We start from the raw sequence: 17,311 nt of genomic DNA on the forward strand, positions 1-17,311 counted from the left end.
CTTGTAGTAAGAGTATCTTTATAAAACTTTTAGAATGTGTTCATATAGTTAAAATGTGTGTACATTCCAAAGCACAAGTCTCTAGTACTTGAAATGCGTTTTTTACAAATGGGGGGCGAAGGGGGCGTGGTATCCAAAATCTGTAAATTACAAAATCTTTGTGTCTATTAACTCTATATACAACGCAAAATTGAAGTCTCCTGGTTGAAAAGTGTTCAAATTAGGCTGAAAAAACAATGTCGATTTTTCGATTATTCTCGATAAAAAAGTTATCGGATGAGTTATCGAAAAAATAAAGCAAACTCGTACTGCCTATGATATACACGAGTATGCATGCCAAATTTCTCTCTAGCTCTTATAACTTCTGAGATCCTTTTGCTCATACGGACGGACGGACGGACGGACGGACGGACAGACGGACAGGGCTATATCGACTCAGCTCGTCGTCCTGATCAAGAATATATATACTTTATGGGGTCTGCGATGATTCCTTCTGCCTGTTACATACTTTTCACAAAACCATTATACCCTGATTTCCCATTTTCAATGGGTTCAGGGTATAAAAAAAAAAAAAACAAATACTAAAAACAAAATACTAATCAAAAGCGTGGATAAGATAGGACTCTCATTTGTCTTCAAGAGCTAATACTTCAAACTGATAAATGAAATAAACAATTTTGTAGTAAACGATTTCTAGATTAATTCTCCAAGTAATATTTTCTATAATCTCTATAGCTGCTATCAAATTCGTGTTTCCAAGTTTTAGAATTATCAATTAAAATAATATTTATTGTTATACGTAATAATTTGTCAATATGACAACACTAACAATTGTTTATCAGTGCGATTAATGAAATATTTCCAGACCAAAAGCTCTTAGCGATAAGGCCAATAGAAAAGCTCGCTTAGTGTTTAACAAATTCATTCAGTTAGTGAATGAAAATCATGGTCATCGTTCGATTAATGCAAGAGATTGATATCGGGGAGGCAACTCGTTTCTTGCGCGATCATTTTTATGGCCAGGAGCCGCTGATGCAGACGCCAGGTGCTCAGCCGGTGGCTCACGATCATCCAAAGAGACGAGAGTATCGGCTATCGCTAATACGTCAGGGCACTTCACTCGTTGCCCTCGATGGGGAGCGCATTGTGGGCGTGGCTTTCGCTGACATACTGCGGCCCAGCGATCTGGAACAGAATTGGCTCGAAGTAAATGAGCAGAAGCCGCAGCAGCTAATTGAGCATGTTCATTACTTCCTCTCCGATGTGGAGCGCAGAGTGCGAATCTTTGAGCATTACAACGTCACCAATACCCTGTACTTGAGTATACTGGCAGTGGATGCGGCGGTGCGACGCCAGGGCCTGGGACGGCGGCTTGTCAGTGCCCTAATGGACTTGGGTCGTGTCAAGGGATTACCTCTACTATTCACCACCTGCACCAGCCTCTACTCCACTCGTGTGATGGCTGCCCTGGGCATGGATTCTGTGCTGTCAGTGCCCTATGCGGACTACAAGGATGACCAGGGAATCGCTGTGATTCAACCACCAGCACCGCACACTGCGGTCACTGTAATGGCTATCAAATTGTAGGCTTATAAGCGCTAAGAGCTAGGCCATGGCAATGTAGAGGTGAGATGCGTGAATGCAGTTTAAATTAGTTTAATGCTGTTTATAAATATTAAAGTAAAATATTTAACTATTATTGTGTATATATAAGGGGTAGAAATTTCATTACATTTTTATTCGTTTTATAATATTTCATTATATTATATTATATTATGTCATCGTATTGGAATTGGAGTTGTATCAACTACTCTATAGCTCTAAATAAGTGAGTACGTGTCACATCCATTTACATAGCAGTCGTTCCTGGTCCAAAAATAGCTACGCCCATTACACAATCCCTAATTTCGAGTGATGTTTAATCTTCTTTCGGTTTAGTGATGTTTAATCTTCGATTTTCCTAAATTAAATTTCTTAAAGAAGCTACATGTATGTGAATTAAACAAAATATTGCTTAATTATTTAAAAATTTATTTATTTTTAAATAAATAATTTTAAGAATATTTGCAATATATGTTTTATATTTGTAACGACATTGTTTATAAGTCTTTTATACAAGGTCAGGAGCCCAATTTGGTTTTATTTCAGGAGGAATAAAACAGCGTAAAAAAAAAAAAAAATAAACTAACATAAAAATAAATAAAAAAATAAATAAAAATAAAATAACCAAATACATAAATATAGGACTATAGTTTAATTGATATTTTTTATTCAAAATATATTTAGGCCTCGTTTGAAGTAATATACTATAATTTTTACAATATATAATACTAATAACAGATACCAAAATACCTCAATACCTCGAGCGGGTATAAAACTTAAATTTAACTTGAAGATATGAGACTTTTGATTGCAATAAATCAAATAATTATTAGCTTAATTCTTTAATTTGCACTGGACCATGCTCAATCCCTTTCGCAGATAGATATGCACGTATTTCCCAAGCTGCTTTTCCAAACCCTTACACTTCAACCCTCTAAATGGGCTCAGGCTGCGCCCATTTCACATGCAAAATGCAGGTCATTAGTGCAGCGAGCCCGAGCCGCCAAGGCGCAACCCTTTCATTTCATGGGCACGCAGCCATTAACCCTTTAACAATAATGAAGTCGCAGTCGCAGTCGCAGTCGCAGTCGCAGTGAAAGTTCCCATCACATTTTGTCTGTTTATTTATTTTATGCTCTTTCTTATTCGACTTTAAAGTGCATTTATTTATTTTAAATTATGCTGCTATTGATTTACTTTTATTTAGCCAATTCTCAACTCGGTTATCTTGCCTTTGCGTATTTTTTTATGGCAATTTAATTTGATTAAAAAGCCATAAAAATTGTTGAAAATTTATTTGGCCTTGGGATTTGCTGTTAAACGTTATTTTATTTACTTGCTTTGATATCGTTTGTATTTTTTTTGGTAATTATTTTAAATTATTGACATTTAATTTGTTGCGTCATTTGGCAGCGGCCTTTAAAGCCATTGCCCATAAAGACGATATAAAAAAAAAGAAACAAACAAACAAAATTCAACTTTATTGAAATCGATTTGTTGGAAGAACAGAAGCAACAGAAGCAGCGCCAGTCGTATGGGGCGTTGTTTGAGTGGGGCAGCAAAAGTTGTTGCCATTTTCATCGAGTTTAATTCTCGATTTTTATATTCGTGTTGATGACAACACACACACACAAAGACAGACACACACACACTCGCACATAGATAGAGCAAATGTCGAACGGAAGAGGCCTGTGTGGCACTTGGGTTGGCCAATAGGGTTGGCTCGTACGTGACCCGCTTAACAAATTGACGCGTGTGCGTCCCCCACATAGCAAGGCATGACCCAAACCACCCAATCGAAGCCAAGCCAAGCCAAACCAACCCAACTGTCGATCGTCAATTCCGTTTTAAACTGCTCTTTATAGTTATTGCAGTTTTATCTCTTGACCATTTCAAAAGTCACTTTTGCTCTTTTTAATTAAAACTAAAATAAAAGCAACTGCATTTCGCCCTGTGCTGCACGTGAGTTTGGGGCGTGTCGCCGTCTGCTGCTGACCTTGCCACAATTTTCCCAGTTAGCCGTTTGACACGTTTTCCCACGCACTCCACATCCATTTCCAGCTAACTCTGGTATTTCTTCTACACTTTGCCTCTTAGCATTCATAATCAACTAAATATTTCTGTTCAGGAATTTTCACGCTAATTTACTTGGGTCAACATTTTTCTTGTGGACTGTAAACTTTACAGCTGTCGTTTTTTTTTTTTTCAGCTGCTCATTGAATTTTGTCATTTCATATTTGTCAAAGTTTTTGGTTTGTTTCTTAGCCATTAATTAGCATGTTGCGAAGGTTGATTGGGAAGGGAAACATCGCCGCTGAATAGAGCTCATTAAATATGTGAGGTGTTTGGCTAATAAAACGAATCTTGAATGATCTTCCATGCGGCTGTCAGCGTAAATATGTTAATTAATTTATTAGGCTCGTATTACAATGTTTTACATCATAATGTTACAAGAATATATTTGCTATAATTATGATTTTGTTTTCAGCTATTCATTATAGTAGATATTCATTTGAAATTTTTTATTATATATCGTAGAAATTTGCATCAAAAATAAATTGTTGTTTTGTTGTTGATGACTTAACTTGATTTGTCTTGTAAAACAGCTCATTTGCGATTTTATTTATTATTGTTGAAAGATAAAAAAAAACTGTTGTAGTTTTTTATGGTTCAAGTTTTGGTTAAATTAATAAATTTTAAGTGCTATTTTAACTTGTTTTATTTAGTATTAATACTGAAATTAATTCAAGTGTTGCTTAAATAATAATAAATAATAGGCAAAATTTATTAAAAAAAAGTATGTAAAGAAACTATTTTAATAATATAATTATTTATTCATATATATCTTTATACACTGTCTAAAATTAAAAACAGTTTTTTTTTTCAACTTCAAATGCATATAAAACATGTTTTATTAGTTGAAATTAAAAAAAAAAAATAAATAAAAAATAAATAAAATGAAAATGCTGAACTGTAGATTGAAAAATTATTTTGCCGAAGATGTATATATTAATATAACAAAATTAAAGCATAATCCGGAAAACATCTAATTTGGCATTACTTTAATATTCGGTTCTGTTTTTTAGCCAAGTCGCCAAACAATGGACTGCAGCAGCTCCGAATAACCACAAATGAGTCATTTAACGGGTTTTCTCGAAAAAGCAAACTTAATCAAAATCATCTTTGGAGCAGCAAAAACCGATATTCCAACTGTTTCATTCATAAAATATTGTCTTTGGTAATTAGCATAATAGCCTCAGGTCTTTGTGTTCGCATAAGACATTTGCCTCTGCTCAAAATGAAATTTAATTGAACGGACCAAATGCATGACATTATTAACCAATAAATGTTCAATATTTTTTATAAATTGATTTGATAATTTGCTTAAAATAATATGATATTATATAATATCATTGCCTAAAGCTAATATTTAAAGAAATTAAATTAAATTAAATCTTAAAGTTAAGTGAAATGCAGTTGGTGAGTGGAGATAGAGGACGGCAATGTTTGGTTTATTCACGGAGAGTTAGTTTATTAGCCTAAATATAGTCTTAAGAGCGTTGCCACTATATACATATGTCAAAGAATTACCAGATCAACAAGTACATTACTAGGCAGGCCTTTAGTTGACTTTGTCAGAAAACTTTAACCTCAAATTAGACACAAAATATATATGGATATTTTTTAAAATTTATTTTTAAGCTCTTATCTCGCAGTTGCCATTAATTGAATTGATGGAAAATAGTCGCAGTAGACTCTTGTGTTTTCATTTGCACATAATCTAATTGACATTAGACATCGTTTAACTTGATCTAATTCAGTTGAATGACCATAAACGTGCGTTGTGGGTGACATTTCTATGGCTGGCCATTTTCCAGGGCCTTGGTCAAAAATTGAATTTCGTAGAAAGTTTTCCCAAGTATAAATAAACCGAAAAAAATAGCAGAAAATAAAGGACAAATAAAACTTGAGCGGACGAAGGCAAGACAAAGTGAATTAAAAGCTCGTTAGAAGTTTGTTTTACAGGTTAAGCTTACCTAGGAGAAAGGTTCCACTTGCTGTATATGTATATGTATATGTATATATATCGGTTTATATATGCATGTATGTGTGTATATGTATTTATTGACTAGTTGAGCTATTCGAGATTTGCATTTTGTATTTAAAAATATGTTAATAAATTTGAAGCTGGTCTCGCGACTGCGGCGCCCCACGCACACGCATGCAGCATGGGGCACGCACACGCACACGCGCACACGCACACGCACACGGGACTGTTGCACAAATGTAACACACTAATTGGCAGCCCCACACACACACACACACTCAGAATCAGACTCACTCACATACACACATGCACTGAGACTCACTCACTCACACACGCACGCACACACACGGAGACGTTTTTAAAAAAGTCGCGAGCACGCGAATTGGAGACGACGCTGGCGCTGGACGATGAAAACGCCGCCAATTTCAATTGCGCGACACGTTACTCCAGCAAAAGTTTCGCAACGACTACCGTTAGCCGACAACTGGCGCTGCCCCAACGAGCGCCGCAATGTCATCCACACACACACACGCACACACATACACATACAGTTACAGTTGCTCGCACACATGCGAAAACGAATGGACGTTGAACATTTTGGCATTTCCTTGCGACGTTTCCTGCTGCCAACACAGAGCGCTCGCTAGAGAGAGAGAGAGAGAGAGAGCGAACGAGTGAACAGGCAAACGAAGAGCATGTCATTGCATGTGTGCGGGTGTCTGTGTGTGGGCGGGCGGCTCTGTAGGTGCCAGCGACGCGAGAGCGAGGTAGTCGCTGTTGGCGTGCACCTGTATGCGACTCTTTTACAGCGCAACTCAACGAAGCCAGCGAACAGAGAGAGAGATAGAGAGAGCGCAAGAGAGTGACACGGCTACACGAAGAGCGATAGCAAAGTTGTTGCATGTGGAACGTAAGTGGATGTTGAGTACATAGCTGTGCGGCGCTAGGCGGCCAGGTGCCAGACCACAGGTAAGCCTGGCGTTTGTTTATATTTATGAAGGGGAAAAATTATTACATAAAATTATTTATTTAATTTTTATTAAATTTTTCTAAATCAATGCAATAAAATATTGTTTTATATTTTCTGCAGATGTTTTGCGTAGTCCATACTTTATACATTTTTTTCATTTTTCACCTATCACATTAAATATTTAATATTATTGATTACATTTTGTTGCCTCAGCCGTAAAAAAAAATAAACACCTTAACGTTACATTGTATTTACTTCAATTCGAGTAAATCCAAAGAAAGAGCGCAGACTGTTGGTTCTCGTGCTCTTCGCTCTATGCGCTCTTGTTATGCTGTTGTGTTTCATTACCGAAACGTTGCGTATAAGACGGAACGTTGTGGCAATCGGCACGCCGCTTTAAGAGAGCGTTTGCACAGAGTCTTGTTGCTCATAGCATATGGGCATGGAGGGCCTTGTTGCCTGCCTGCCTGTTGATGAGATGAGTTTATGATGGAAGGTGGAAGGGGTTGGCCGAAGTGGCTTCAGCTGTCTTATTTATATTTATTATTTGACTGGATATGCTAAAAATTGCATTTATTTATTTCCTTTATTATTATTATTAATTTCATTTTATTTTCTCTATTTCGTTTGTACTTTTTATATAATGTTTAATGCTTTAATTAATTTTATTTATTTATTTACTTTATTATTATTATTATTATTTTTTGTTTGGTTATTTTATTTATTTCATTTTAACTTTTTATATAATTTTCATTTAATTTTTTATACAGTTTAAGTATGATATAATATGTTCCATATAAACTATATGGAATTTACGTGTTAAATTAATTTTTATGTGTTATTTAAAATAGTTCTTAATTCATCTCTAATAGGCAAGCTCAAAAATATATTTGTATTTAAATTTCTTTCTTTCTTTGCCTATTTTATTATTTGCTCTACAATTTTAAATAATAATTTACAAATTCAGTTAATGAAAAGTCTGCAGTTGACATAAAAACTCTTCTATTTTCAACAATTGCTGCCTTGTTGCCTGTGAAGTTTCATGACAATTATTCATTTATTTATTTGTTTTTCATACCTCATTTAATTTTAAGTCACAATTTACACCTGCTTCGTTCTAGCTGCCTCTCCCACTCCCACTCTATGTCTTGACTAAGCGTTGGAGCAATTAGGGCCAGCTGGAGTGTACGTGTGTGTGTGTGTTTGTGACACAAGATAACCGTACGTAGTTGCATATAGCGTGGTAATCCCCTTTATAGCATTCAATCAACTGCTGTCAAAAGTTGCAGCGCCAAAAGCTTAGCAACTCCAAATTCCAAGACAAACACAAGATATTTCAAATTGTTTTCAATGTAAACAAAAAATATCGGAAAAAAAATATAATGACAAAATTAAAAGAAAAAAGTGCATATCAATCTGTTGACATAACGAAATATTATCAACGTAGAGTTGAAACATTATGAATTTATGCTACTGGATACGAGCTCTCATCGACAGGGGGCGTGTGAGTGCCGGCATTTGCTTTGCTTGGCCCCGCTTATCGCTGCTCCACTTTTGTTTGTTCAATTGGCAAAAGTTTCGATGGGTTCTGTGCACGATCTGTGGATGATATCGTGTTTATTATCACACGATATTTGGCCTTGAATTACTAAGTAAACTTTTTGATTGCAATATATTAATGTATTCAATTTGTGAAGTTTTGTTAGTAATCAATAAATATTCAATTCTTAAAAAAGTTAAGATTAGATTATATAAAATGAATTTTTATTTACTGCATTATTACTGGATATTTTGAAAATGTAATATGTCATTTTATATATTATATGAATCTTCTTTGTATAATTAATTTTTTATTTTATTTTATTTTTTTTTTTTTTTTATTCAGAAACCTAATTTTGAATATAGCTGGAACCAAATATTATTTTAATAATTCTATAATTTATTTTGAATATATTTTTTTCTAATTTTAATTTTATATATAATATTTATATATTAGTATATGAATTCTCTTTGTATGATTTAGTTATAATTTTATAGATTACATTTTGAAATTTATATTTATTTATTATGCAATTTTCTACTTGTTGTTTAGTGGAGAATTAAATATTATTTTTATTATTTGATTTAAAAAATGATTTAAATATATTTTTGAGCTTTTTTCATTAAAAATTTTAATAGCTATACGAATAAAATTTTTAAAGATTTTATTTAATTTACATTTTTATTTATTCTTTAAATATTTGTTGCTCAACTGAGTTGAAAGAATTAATGCATTTATCGCTAATTAAGCAAAGTCTAATGCGATTTCCAGAAAATAAACTTTCTCTAACTTATCCAGTTGCCTCCTTATCCCATCGATATCGCTTTACAAATGGTTTGAAACTTTTGAATTTCGTTTTAGATGAAAATCTTTTGGTGCCCACGAGTTTTGAATTTGGAATTAGTTCTTGGGCAAGTGTCTAAGCAGAGCAATTTTGTTTTTGTAGTTGCTTTTTTTTTTTTTTTTTTAACTGTAACTCTAAGTCTATGGACTGTCTGATGAGTTTTCGTTGAGCTGATGTCAGTGAACAAAGTTGCAGGAGTCAAAGGACCTTGGGCATGGAAGCCATAGTTGACCTTCGGTTCAAGGATTTCTCAAATGTCTGCTTGCTTTATTTTTCGTATTGCGTCCCAAAACAATTAGTCGAAGTGATTTGTAAAAATGCCCAAAATCCAAAGACGGCAACACCTACAGCAAAGCCGAAGAACAAAAAATTGAGATGAGAAGAGAACCGAAACCCAGTTCAGGGGATTAAAAGCCGTGACTTGGCAAAAACTGCCGCAGACAGAACCACATCAAAGTGCCACATGTGAGTTGAACAAAAACGAAATATGGAAAAAGGGAATATAATTCTAAAGAGCTCATATCTGTCCATCTAGTATGTGTTTTGTGTGTGTGTGTGTGTGTGTGTGTGGGTATGTAGGCAGTCTTAAAGTCAAGACATCAAAGTGGTTTCTCTGACATTTATGAAGAAATGCGCCAGGCGAAAAGTGTTGGAAAATCAATAGCACAGACAGCAAAAAAAATATATAAAGAGAAACAAAAACAAAGGCAAAGGCAAAACTGTGAAAACTAAAAGAAAATCAGAAAATAGAAAAAGAAAAAAAATAGACGACAACAAAATACGCCGCTGCCAACTGACGTGGCAAACTATTTTACACCTGAGCTGTCGCCCCCCGTCAGAGGCCTGAAAAATATCAAACACAAGGAGCGAAAGAGAGAGAGAGTAGAGGGAAAAAAATAACAAATGGAAAAGCGCTTAAAGTCGTGAACATTTCATGTGCAGCCTAATGAAGATATTGGGCACCTACGCCTCAGGTGTGAGTGTGAGTGCGAGTGCGAGCATAAAAGGTTTCTAATAACCCTGACAACCCTGACAGCTATAATAAGGCAACCTGTCATAAGCTGTTTTCAGGCTCGATTGAGTGGGCACCTGGAGTACCTGTACCTGACTGCCAGCGTTCGCTGCTCCACCCTCACCTCCCCCCGCCGACTCTTAAAGTTTTCAGCACATTGCACATGAGCCACATTGCAATTGAGTTTGCTTAGCTGTGGCGGTAATGCTTCTGCTCCTGCTTCCACTTCTGCTTCTTCAATTCTCTTTTTAGCTTTTGCTTTTTGCTGTTCGTTGAGCTGGTGAACTTATCGTCAAACTATGCAAAAATTGCTGTCAATATTTCAATCAAAACTGACGCAGTTCCAGCTGGAGAGCGTGTGTGAGGCTTGTAGACGGAAGTTAAACGGCAGCTGCCACACAGACCAAAGACAGTTGGCCTATGGCGAGGGTCACTCGAGCAGTTGTCTTAAAGATGTGCTCAAACACTTACTTCACTTTTCCACATTTTTATTTTAAGTGAATAAGCATATCTAAACAATTAATTTTGAAAACATCAAATCTTGACGCGTCACTCTTGAGCGCTGAGAGACAGGCTGACATAGCAGCTGTTGTAGGAGCTGCATATCATAATAGCAGATCTCTCTCCTTAAGTCATTTATCATTAAGATTAGAGATCTGAAGGAGAGCCGAAGACAAGTTAAAACAAATATCATAATTGAGAACGTGAATTTTATAAATGGTTTCACACCAAAGCTTATCGTTGATAGTTTTTACTTTTATGAAATTGATTAAAATAAAAATTTCTAGAATTTTTATTTAAATTTGTTCTTTATTTTTAAGTAAACAAAGTATTATCATAAACAAAATTTTAAAACTTTTGTATTGTATAATATTTAAAAGTAGTATAAATCTTAAACATAATTTTGGATCTCATTTAAAGAAACTTTTCACATACGAAAATGTTTCAAATTAAATAAATCAAAACATTTTCAAAAAATCATTCAAAAATTTGTCTTTAAGAAACATACAATGCAGAATTAATATTTAAAATAAAAATTTATTTTTTTTTTTATCAATATGTAGTATTTTAAATAAGGGAAAATTTTTTAAATTTATTAATAATAAATAAAATTATAAATTTCAAATGACGTTTAGGGGAATTTTTTGTATAGCATATATTATAAATACAATTACTTTTTCTAATCAGATTACATATAAATTATGATAAAATGACATAAATATAAATAATATTTGAATTTTGGAATCGATTGGCCAGATAATTATTTCATGACAAAGTATATTTCATATTAATATATTACTATAATTATAATAATTATAAATTATATTAATATACTACTATAATTTAAAAATATTATGAAATATTTTTATTCTGGCAGCATAAAGTCATATATTATTATTATTTGTTTTCTGATTAAAGTGAATTCAATTATTATTTTTATATTTAATAGCGCCTTATATTATTATTATAAAAGTAATCCATTTTGTGATAAATAAATAGGCAAAGTTTATTGAACTATAATTGCATTTTCTAAACTATTTTAAATATGTTCCAACTTAATTGACAACTTTGTCTCAGCGCACTCTGTTCAACTCTTTAAAACTATTTAATTAATCAATCACAACTTTTATTCCACTCCTCGCTAAAGCTGTTTTGGGCTTTAAACCCAAGTCAGCCGCAACATGCACCCAAAAAAAAAGAAGGGAAAAATAAAAGAAAAAGGTAGAAGTCCCTACAACAACAACAACAACAGCAATAAAGCTTGCCAAGTTGTCAGGTGCCAGGTAGGCGCCAGGCTCAGGACGCACAGCTCACGGCTCGGGTAACCACTTCAGCCCACAGTCCGCCGCCCACATACATTGCCCACGCCCACGCCCACCGCCCACCGCCCACCGCCTACAGACATGTCAAGCGTCTTGCCAATGGCATGTCGAGCAAAAATGGTGCCGGGAAACGAATTCAAAGGCTGCCAATTGCCAATTGAAGCCGTAAAGTATGCTAAGCAATTTGCTGTGCAACGTGTGTGTGTGTGTGTGAGTGAGAGTGTGTGTGTGCGAGTGAATGAGTATGCCCATGCATGTGTGATATGTGTGTTCAATATTTATTGTTGTTTTTTTTTTTGCCAAATTGTGACGCGAGAGTTGTGACTAAAGTTATGTGTGTGTGTGTGTGTGTGTGTGTGTGTGTGTGAGTGTGTGAGAGTATTCGTGTGTGTAGGTGCCCTCTTGTGTGTGTGTGCGTTCCTCGTAGTTTGGGCTCTGCACGCTGTCTCGCCAGCGGGCGTACCATGCCGCCTAGTACCCGCCTCCTTCCTTACCCTACCTGTGCCTGCATCACCTGCATATCGTGTGCTTTGCATAAATCGAACATTTGTGATTTCAATTTTTGGCATTAGGATGTGTGTTGACCCGAAATACCCTCGAAGAGCAGTAGGTCAAAGCAGAGGTGACAGAGCTCCTACAACGTGGAAAAAGATAGATAGATAGACAAGTAGATAGCTAGGAGATAAATATATAGACAGATAGATAGATAGATAGATATATGAACAAATAGATGTAAAGTTAAATAGATAGATAGATGGATAGATAGTTAGATATATAGATAGATGGATAGATAGATATATAAATAGGTAGATATAGATAGATGTAAAGTTAGTTAGAAAGATAGATAGATGGATGGATATAAACTGAAAGAGCCTCACAGAAATTTGTATTTCTAAATTTAAAATATTATAGCATATACAACTCATATTTTAAAGTTTTGCTTTAGAAACATTTTGTTTCATCAATAATTCAAACTATTATGTTTTAATTTTAAAATGTTTGTTAACAAATTAAATATATAATATATAAATGAAAAATACAAAAATAAATATATTCAAAGTATTTAATAAATATTTTATAATTAACTTAATAAATAATATCGTATACATTTTCCTTCAGGATCTTGAAAAACAAAAAACTATTTATTTTATTTTGTTGTATATATTTTTTATTTATTAGTGTTATTAATATTATTTAAATATTAATTAGTGATAATAAATATATAGTAAACAATTTCATTGGTTTTTAACAAATATATATATTTTTTTATTCTAATCCCTTCAAGAATAATTTTTTTCAAGGTCTAGTAAGGAAATATTTTTTTCTTTATATATATTTATTTATGTATAAACATATAGTTTTTTGTTTATTTTATTTTTATTTATTTATATATATATATACATATATTTCTTTTTTTTTCATTTACAAATAACAAGAATTGAAAAATTCATTTCCAAGAATTAAATATAACTGAATAAAAAACATTTTCTTCTGTTGCTATACATATATTTTCCACAAATATTGAAAGCAAATTTAATTCCAGCAAATATAAATATTTAATGTTCACAAACATTTCTTGTAATATAAAAAATAAGTAAGCATTCTCACACAAACGCGAATTTACTATTGTTTTGGAGATTTTTTTTTTTTTTTTTTTTTTGTCAAAAGGATATCTAAAAGTCAAGCTGTCTGAATTTACTTCGAATAATTCTTTTTTTTTTTTTGCTATTTCGCCTATTGCCAATATTGCCATTTCCGGCATATGTCCAGACATAAAGCTAATCAAAATGTCCAACACACACACTTCACACACACACACACACACACTCAAGCTGAATGCGTTTCAAGTGCAAACTTCGGCTTCGAGTGGCATCTGATGGACATGTAGCCAGTCGATGGGGGCAGAGCGTAAGAATTTTTCTCTCTCCCTGTGCGTGTGTGTGTGTGCGTGTCTGTGTGCGTCTGTGTGAGGCACTTCATTTTTAGGGGGTCAGCCGGACTTTGGTCGAGCGGAAGTGCTGGCCGTCAGCATTGAATTTTTTTTTTTTTTTTTTTTTTATTATTATTTGTGCTCTGGCCCATTATTATTAATATTTGATGGTGCGTTATTAGCGCCATTAGCCGCAGACCCCAACCTCTAAAGCGAAGCTCGATGCCGTTTTCGCTCCATTATGACACGTAGCTTTATGCAGCTTCCGGCAGCTTCCGTTTCCGCTAGCGAAAAACATTTGATAAATTGCCGAGCAAATGAAAGGGGATTGTAAAGCGTCGCAAACTGATGGGTTGCTATGGGGGTGGGGATATATTGCATCAGCTGCTGCTGCACATGCAGATAATGGAAAATGTGTTTGGTTTTTGGCTAAAGTAAACAATATGTTAATAACACAAGCAAATGCAATAGCATTTTGGGTGGTTGCTTCTGTGGGTGGATAACTGTTTTTTTAAAGATTACGTTCAAGATTTATGATAGAGTTTCGGCTCGGCTGGCTTAATGGCAGTTTTATGATTGCCTTTGCCAGCGCTTGATTGATAGATGAAACGATGCATGGCCCCAGACCAAAAGGTGTGAGTGAATGAGTGTGTGTGTGTGTGTGTGTGTGTGTGTGTGTGTGTGTGTGTGTGTGTGTGTGCGTGTATGTGAAACTTTGAGCAATTGGTCTCAGCTGTTGTCGAATTTGTCACATGGCACTTTGGAAAACTTAAGCGCAACTTACACATGTAATAGAATACAGTAAAACCAACTAAACGAGTCGCCTGCCTCCCTGCACTGCCTGGCTGCTCTCCCTTCTGCTAGCTGCAATTCTATGCCAATCCATCAAGAGCTGCATGCATCATACAACCACTACTACTACTCGAATTACTAACAATAACAACAACTAGAAAGATACACAAAACCATCTAGACAAAAACACACAGTGAGTGGAACGCACGCACATCCCAATTTCTTCTATACCAAATCCCAATCGCCCACCCTCTCGCATCAAGAGCGAGAGAGAGAGAGAGAGAGAGAGAGCGGGACGCATCCCGTTCGTTGCCTTGGCGTGTCGTCTTTGGGCGTCTCTGTGTGATCCGCTGCAGATGTTTGCATTTATTTTGTAATTACTGTCACGCAATGTGACCATCAAATCAAATAAAACAAATTCCCACTCAGTGAAAGTGAGGCGAACTCAAGTTTCTTTAAATGGTTTCAACTTTTTCCTATCGGGGTTGGGCTACAAAAACTTTACTTCTTCAGCAGCAACCCCTCTAATTAATGTACTACTTGGATCTACTTAAAAGTTCAATGATTGCTGTGTGTATATACAAAAAAGGGATAGCATAATGAATAAACAATTATGCGAATGCTTTCAATGCACCGGTGACCCAATTTTTTAGCTTGATTAAGTTTCGGAGTAATCTGAAACATAAAAGAAGCAACTGTGAATATGCCAGGTAATCAATATTGTTTTTAATGTTTTAAAATACTAAAATATGTAACTGGCTTAAGGAAATAGAGTTATTGGTCTGAAATGAATTTTTTTATTTTTTATTTTTTTATTTTTTATTTATTTTTTAAATCAATCGCTAAGTCATTCGCAGTCTATTTTCGTCCACATAGTTTCGCTGTCCACTGCAATCACTTTTATATGCTACTCGCTTCTTCATAACTGTATTCTTTTTTCTTTGTCATTATTTCGTATATTTTATTAATTTATTTTTTAAATATTTATTTTATTATATATATATATATATATATATATATATATATATATATATATATATATATATATATATATATATATTTTTTTTTTTTTTTTTTTTAATTTTTAAGACATTGTAAATTAGTATTTTTTAGGAGCTTTCTCTGTAAATAATTTTGTAGACCTGTCAATCATATAATCTTTAAATGGATAACCAGACCAAACTCAAAGCCACCAGAATTGCCAAAATTTTGTTATCAGGGCACTCGAATATATTCTGATATATACTTGTGTATATGCCATGAAGGAAGTTCACATGTGGAAGATACACATGTATAATATTAAATCAATAAATACTTATAAAGACGTTACAAATAAATTATATCACTTTTTTTTTAGCTAGAGTCACCAAATTTTAAATGTAGATTTATATGTACTTAATAGAATTTCGGTTTTTATTATAATTCACCTCCACCCTAAATCCACCCCTTCACCATTCAATTTGTAATGGCGTATTTCAAATACTTATTAATAAATTTAAGTAAATAAAATTTTATATTTATCTTCAATGCAGTTTGCACGCTTGAGAAATGGAGATTTTTTTAATAAAACGAATTGCTTGGCCAAGCTTTTCAAGCAATTTGACAACGTCTGAGAGCTAAGCCAGCGAAACCCGCTCAGCCAGACGTTTAAATTCTCTGTAGAATACAAAATGAAAAAATTAGAGAAAATGGAAGTCTGCCATTTAAAACTAAACACGTCTGCCAATATTAATATATATTGTATTTCCGACAGCTCAAAAAAAAAAAAAAAAAAAAAAAAGAAAAGGCAAAAAATAAAAAAACACTTCCATTAATGTCAAAATGCGCTCAAGACCCGCAGTCGAACCGAAGTTGGCCCCCAGCAGCCCCTTCAGCTGTAAACTTTTGCTCAACCGACTCCGAGTGCGGCCCGGCAGTTTTTCAAAACTTTGCCCGTTCAATACGCTCGGCCCGTTTGCTTTTTACCGAACAATTTCAAATGCAACACAGCGCGGCAAGGATATTTTTCACTTTGCTCTGCGAGCAGCCAAAAAGGAGGCAAAAATTATATATGGAATTCACAGCCAGGGCCAGGGCCAGTTGGCAGTTGGCAGTTCTTCGTCGTCATCGTCGTCGCAGCGTCTGCCACTTGTTGTTTGGGTTGAATGGCATGCCCCGTGCCCCATGCCCCATGCCCCATACCCCATGGCCCATGCCCTTGCCACGCCCACCTGCACAGTCGCCATTTGAGTGTTGCCAATGTTAATCGAAGGAATACAACAGCAGCGACAACAGCAACAACAACAACAACAACAACAACGACTAGAAAGAGGAAGCAAGAAAAGAGCTCAGCTCTCGTCGCGTTATCTCACGTATATGGGCAGACATAAAAACAAATTACATGTCGAAGTGGGCGTGGATCGTGGGGCGGCAGGCAGCTAGAGCATGCGAGGAGCAAGCGAGACAGGCAGACAGAGTGCTGCTTAAGCGGCTTTATGTGCAGAAATTGTAAATGGCATTTGTCTCCAGCTTTTTTTGTTCATGTGTCCATATGTGTGTGTGTGTGAGTGTGTCCATATATGTGTGCGTGTGTGTGCATGCAGCTATTTCCGGTGCTATGGCGGCCAGCGGAAGCGGCTGCCGTTTGTGTTTTTCTGTACTTCATTTGTTTTTTATTTGCTGTCTTTTATTTTCTCTTCTTCTTTTTGTTTTTGTTGTCTCTCTTTTTGCTTTCGTTCTGTAGAAAAAGTTTATCAATATTGAAAAGTTTA

General features: G+C 34.7%; 2 protein-coding genes across 3 annotated transcripts in view; one reads left to right on the plus strand and one right to left on the minus strand.

The window, feature by feature from the left end:
• Positions 1–6,072, minus strand: part of LOC6576689 (discoidin domain-containing receptor 2) — a 162,680-nt gene extending 156,608 nt beyond the window's left edge. For both annotated transcript variants that reach the window (XM_015165318.3, XM_015165317.3), the window contains exon 1: positions 5,640–6,072. The gene's annotated coding sequence lies outside the window, so the exon portion shown is untranslated. The remainder of the gene's footprint in view (positions 1–5,639) is intronic.
• LOC6576695 (arylalkylamine N-acetyltransferase-like 2) lies at positions 575–1,681 on the plus strand. Its single transcript, XM_002002647.4, has one exon. It carries the CDS (start codon positions 937–939, stop codon positions 1,585–1,587), a length of 651 nt encoding a protein of 216 aa, XP_002002683.2. The 5' UTR covers positions 575–936; the 3' UTR covers positions 1,588–1,681.
• Positions 6,073–17,311: the final 11,239 nt, after the last annotated feature.

The sequence above is a fragment of the Drosophila mojavensis genome, unplaced genomic scaffold, assembly GCF_018153725.1.
Source record: "Drosophila mojavensis isolate 15081-1352.22 unplaced genomic scaffold, ASM1815372v1 contig_36, whole genome shotgun sequence".
NCBI lineage: Eukaryota > Metazoa > Arthropoda > Insecta > Diptera > Drosophilidae > Drosophila > Drosophila mojavensis.

Excerpts from the sequence above, each read along its gene's own strand:
- LOC6576695 (XM_002002647.4), top strand. The coding sequence starts at position 937 with ATGAAAATCATGGTCATCGTTCGATTAATGCAAGAGATTGATATCGGG.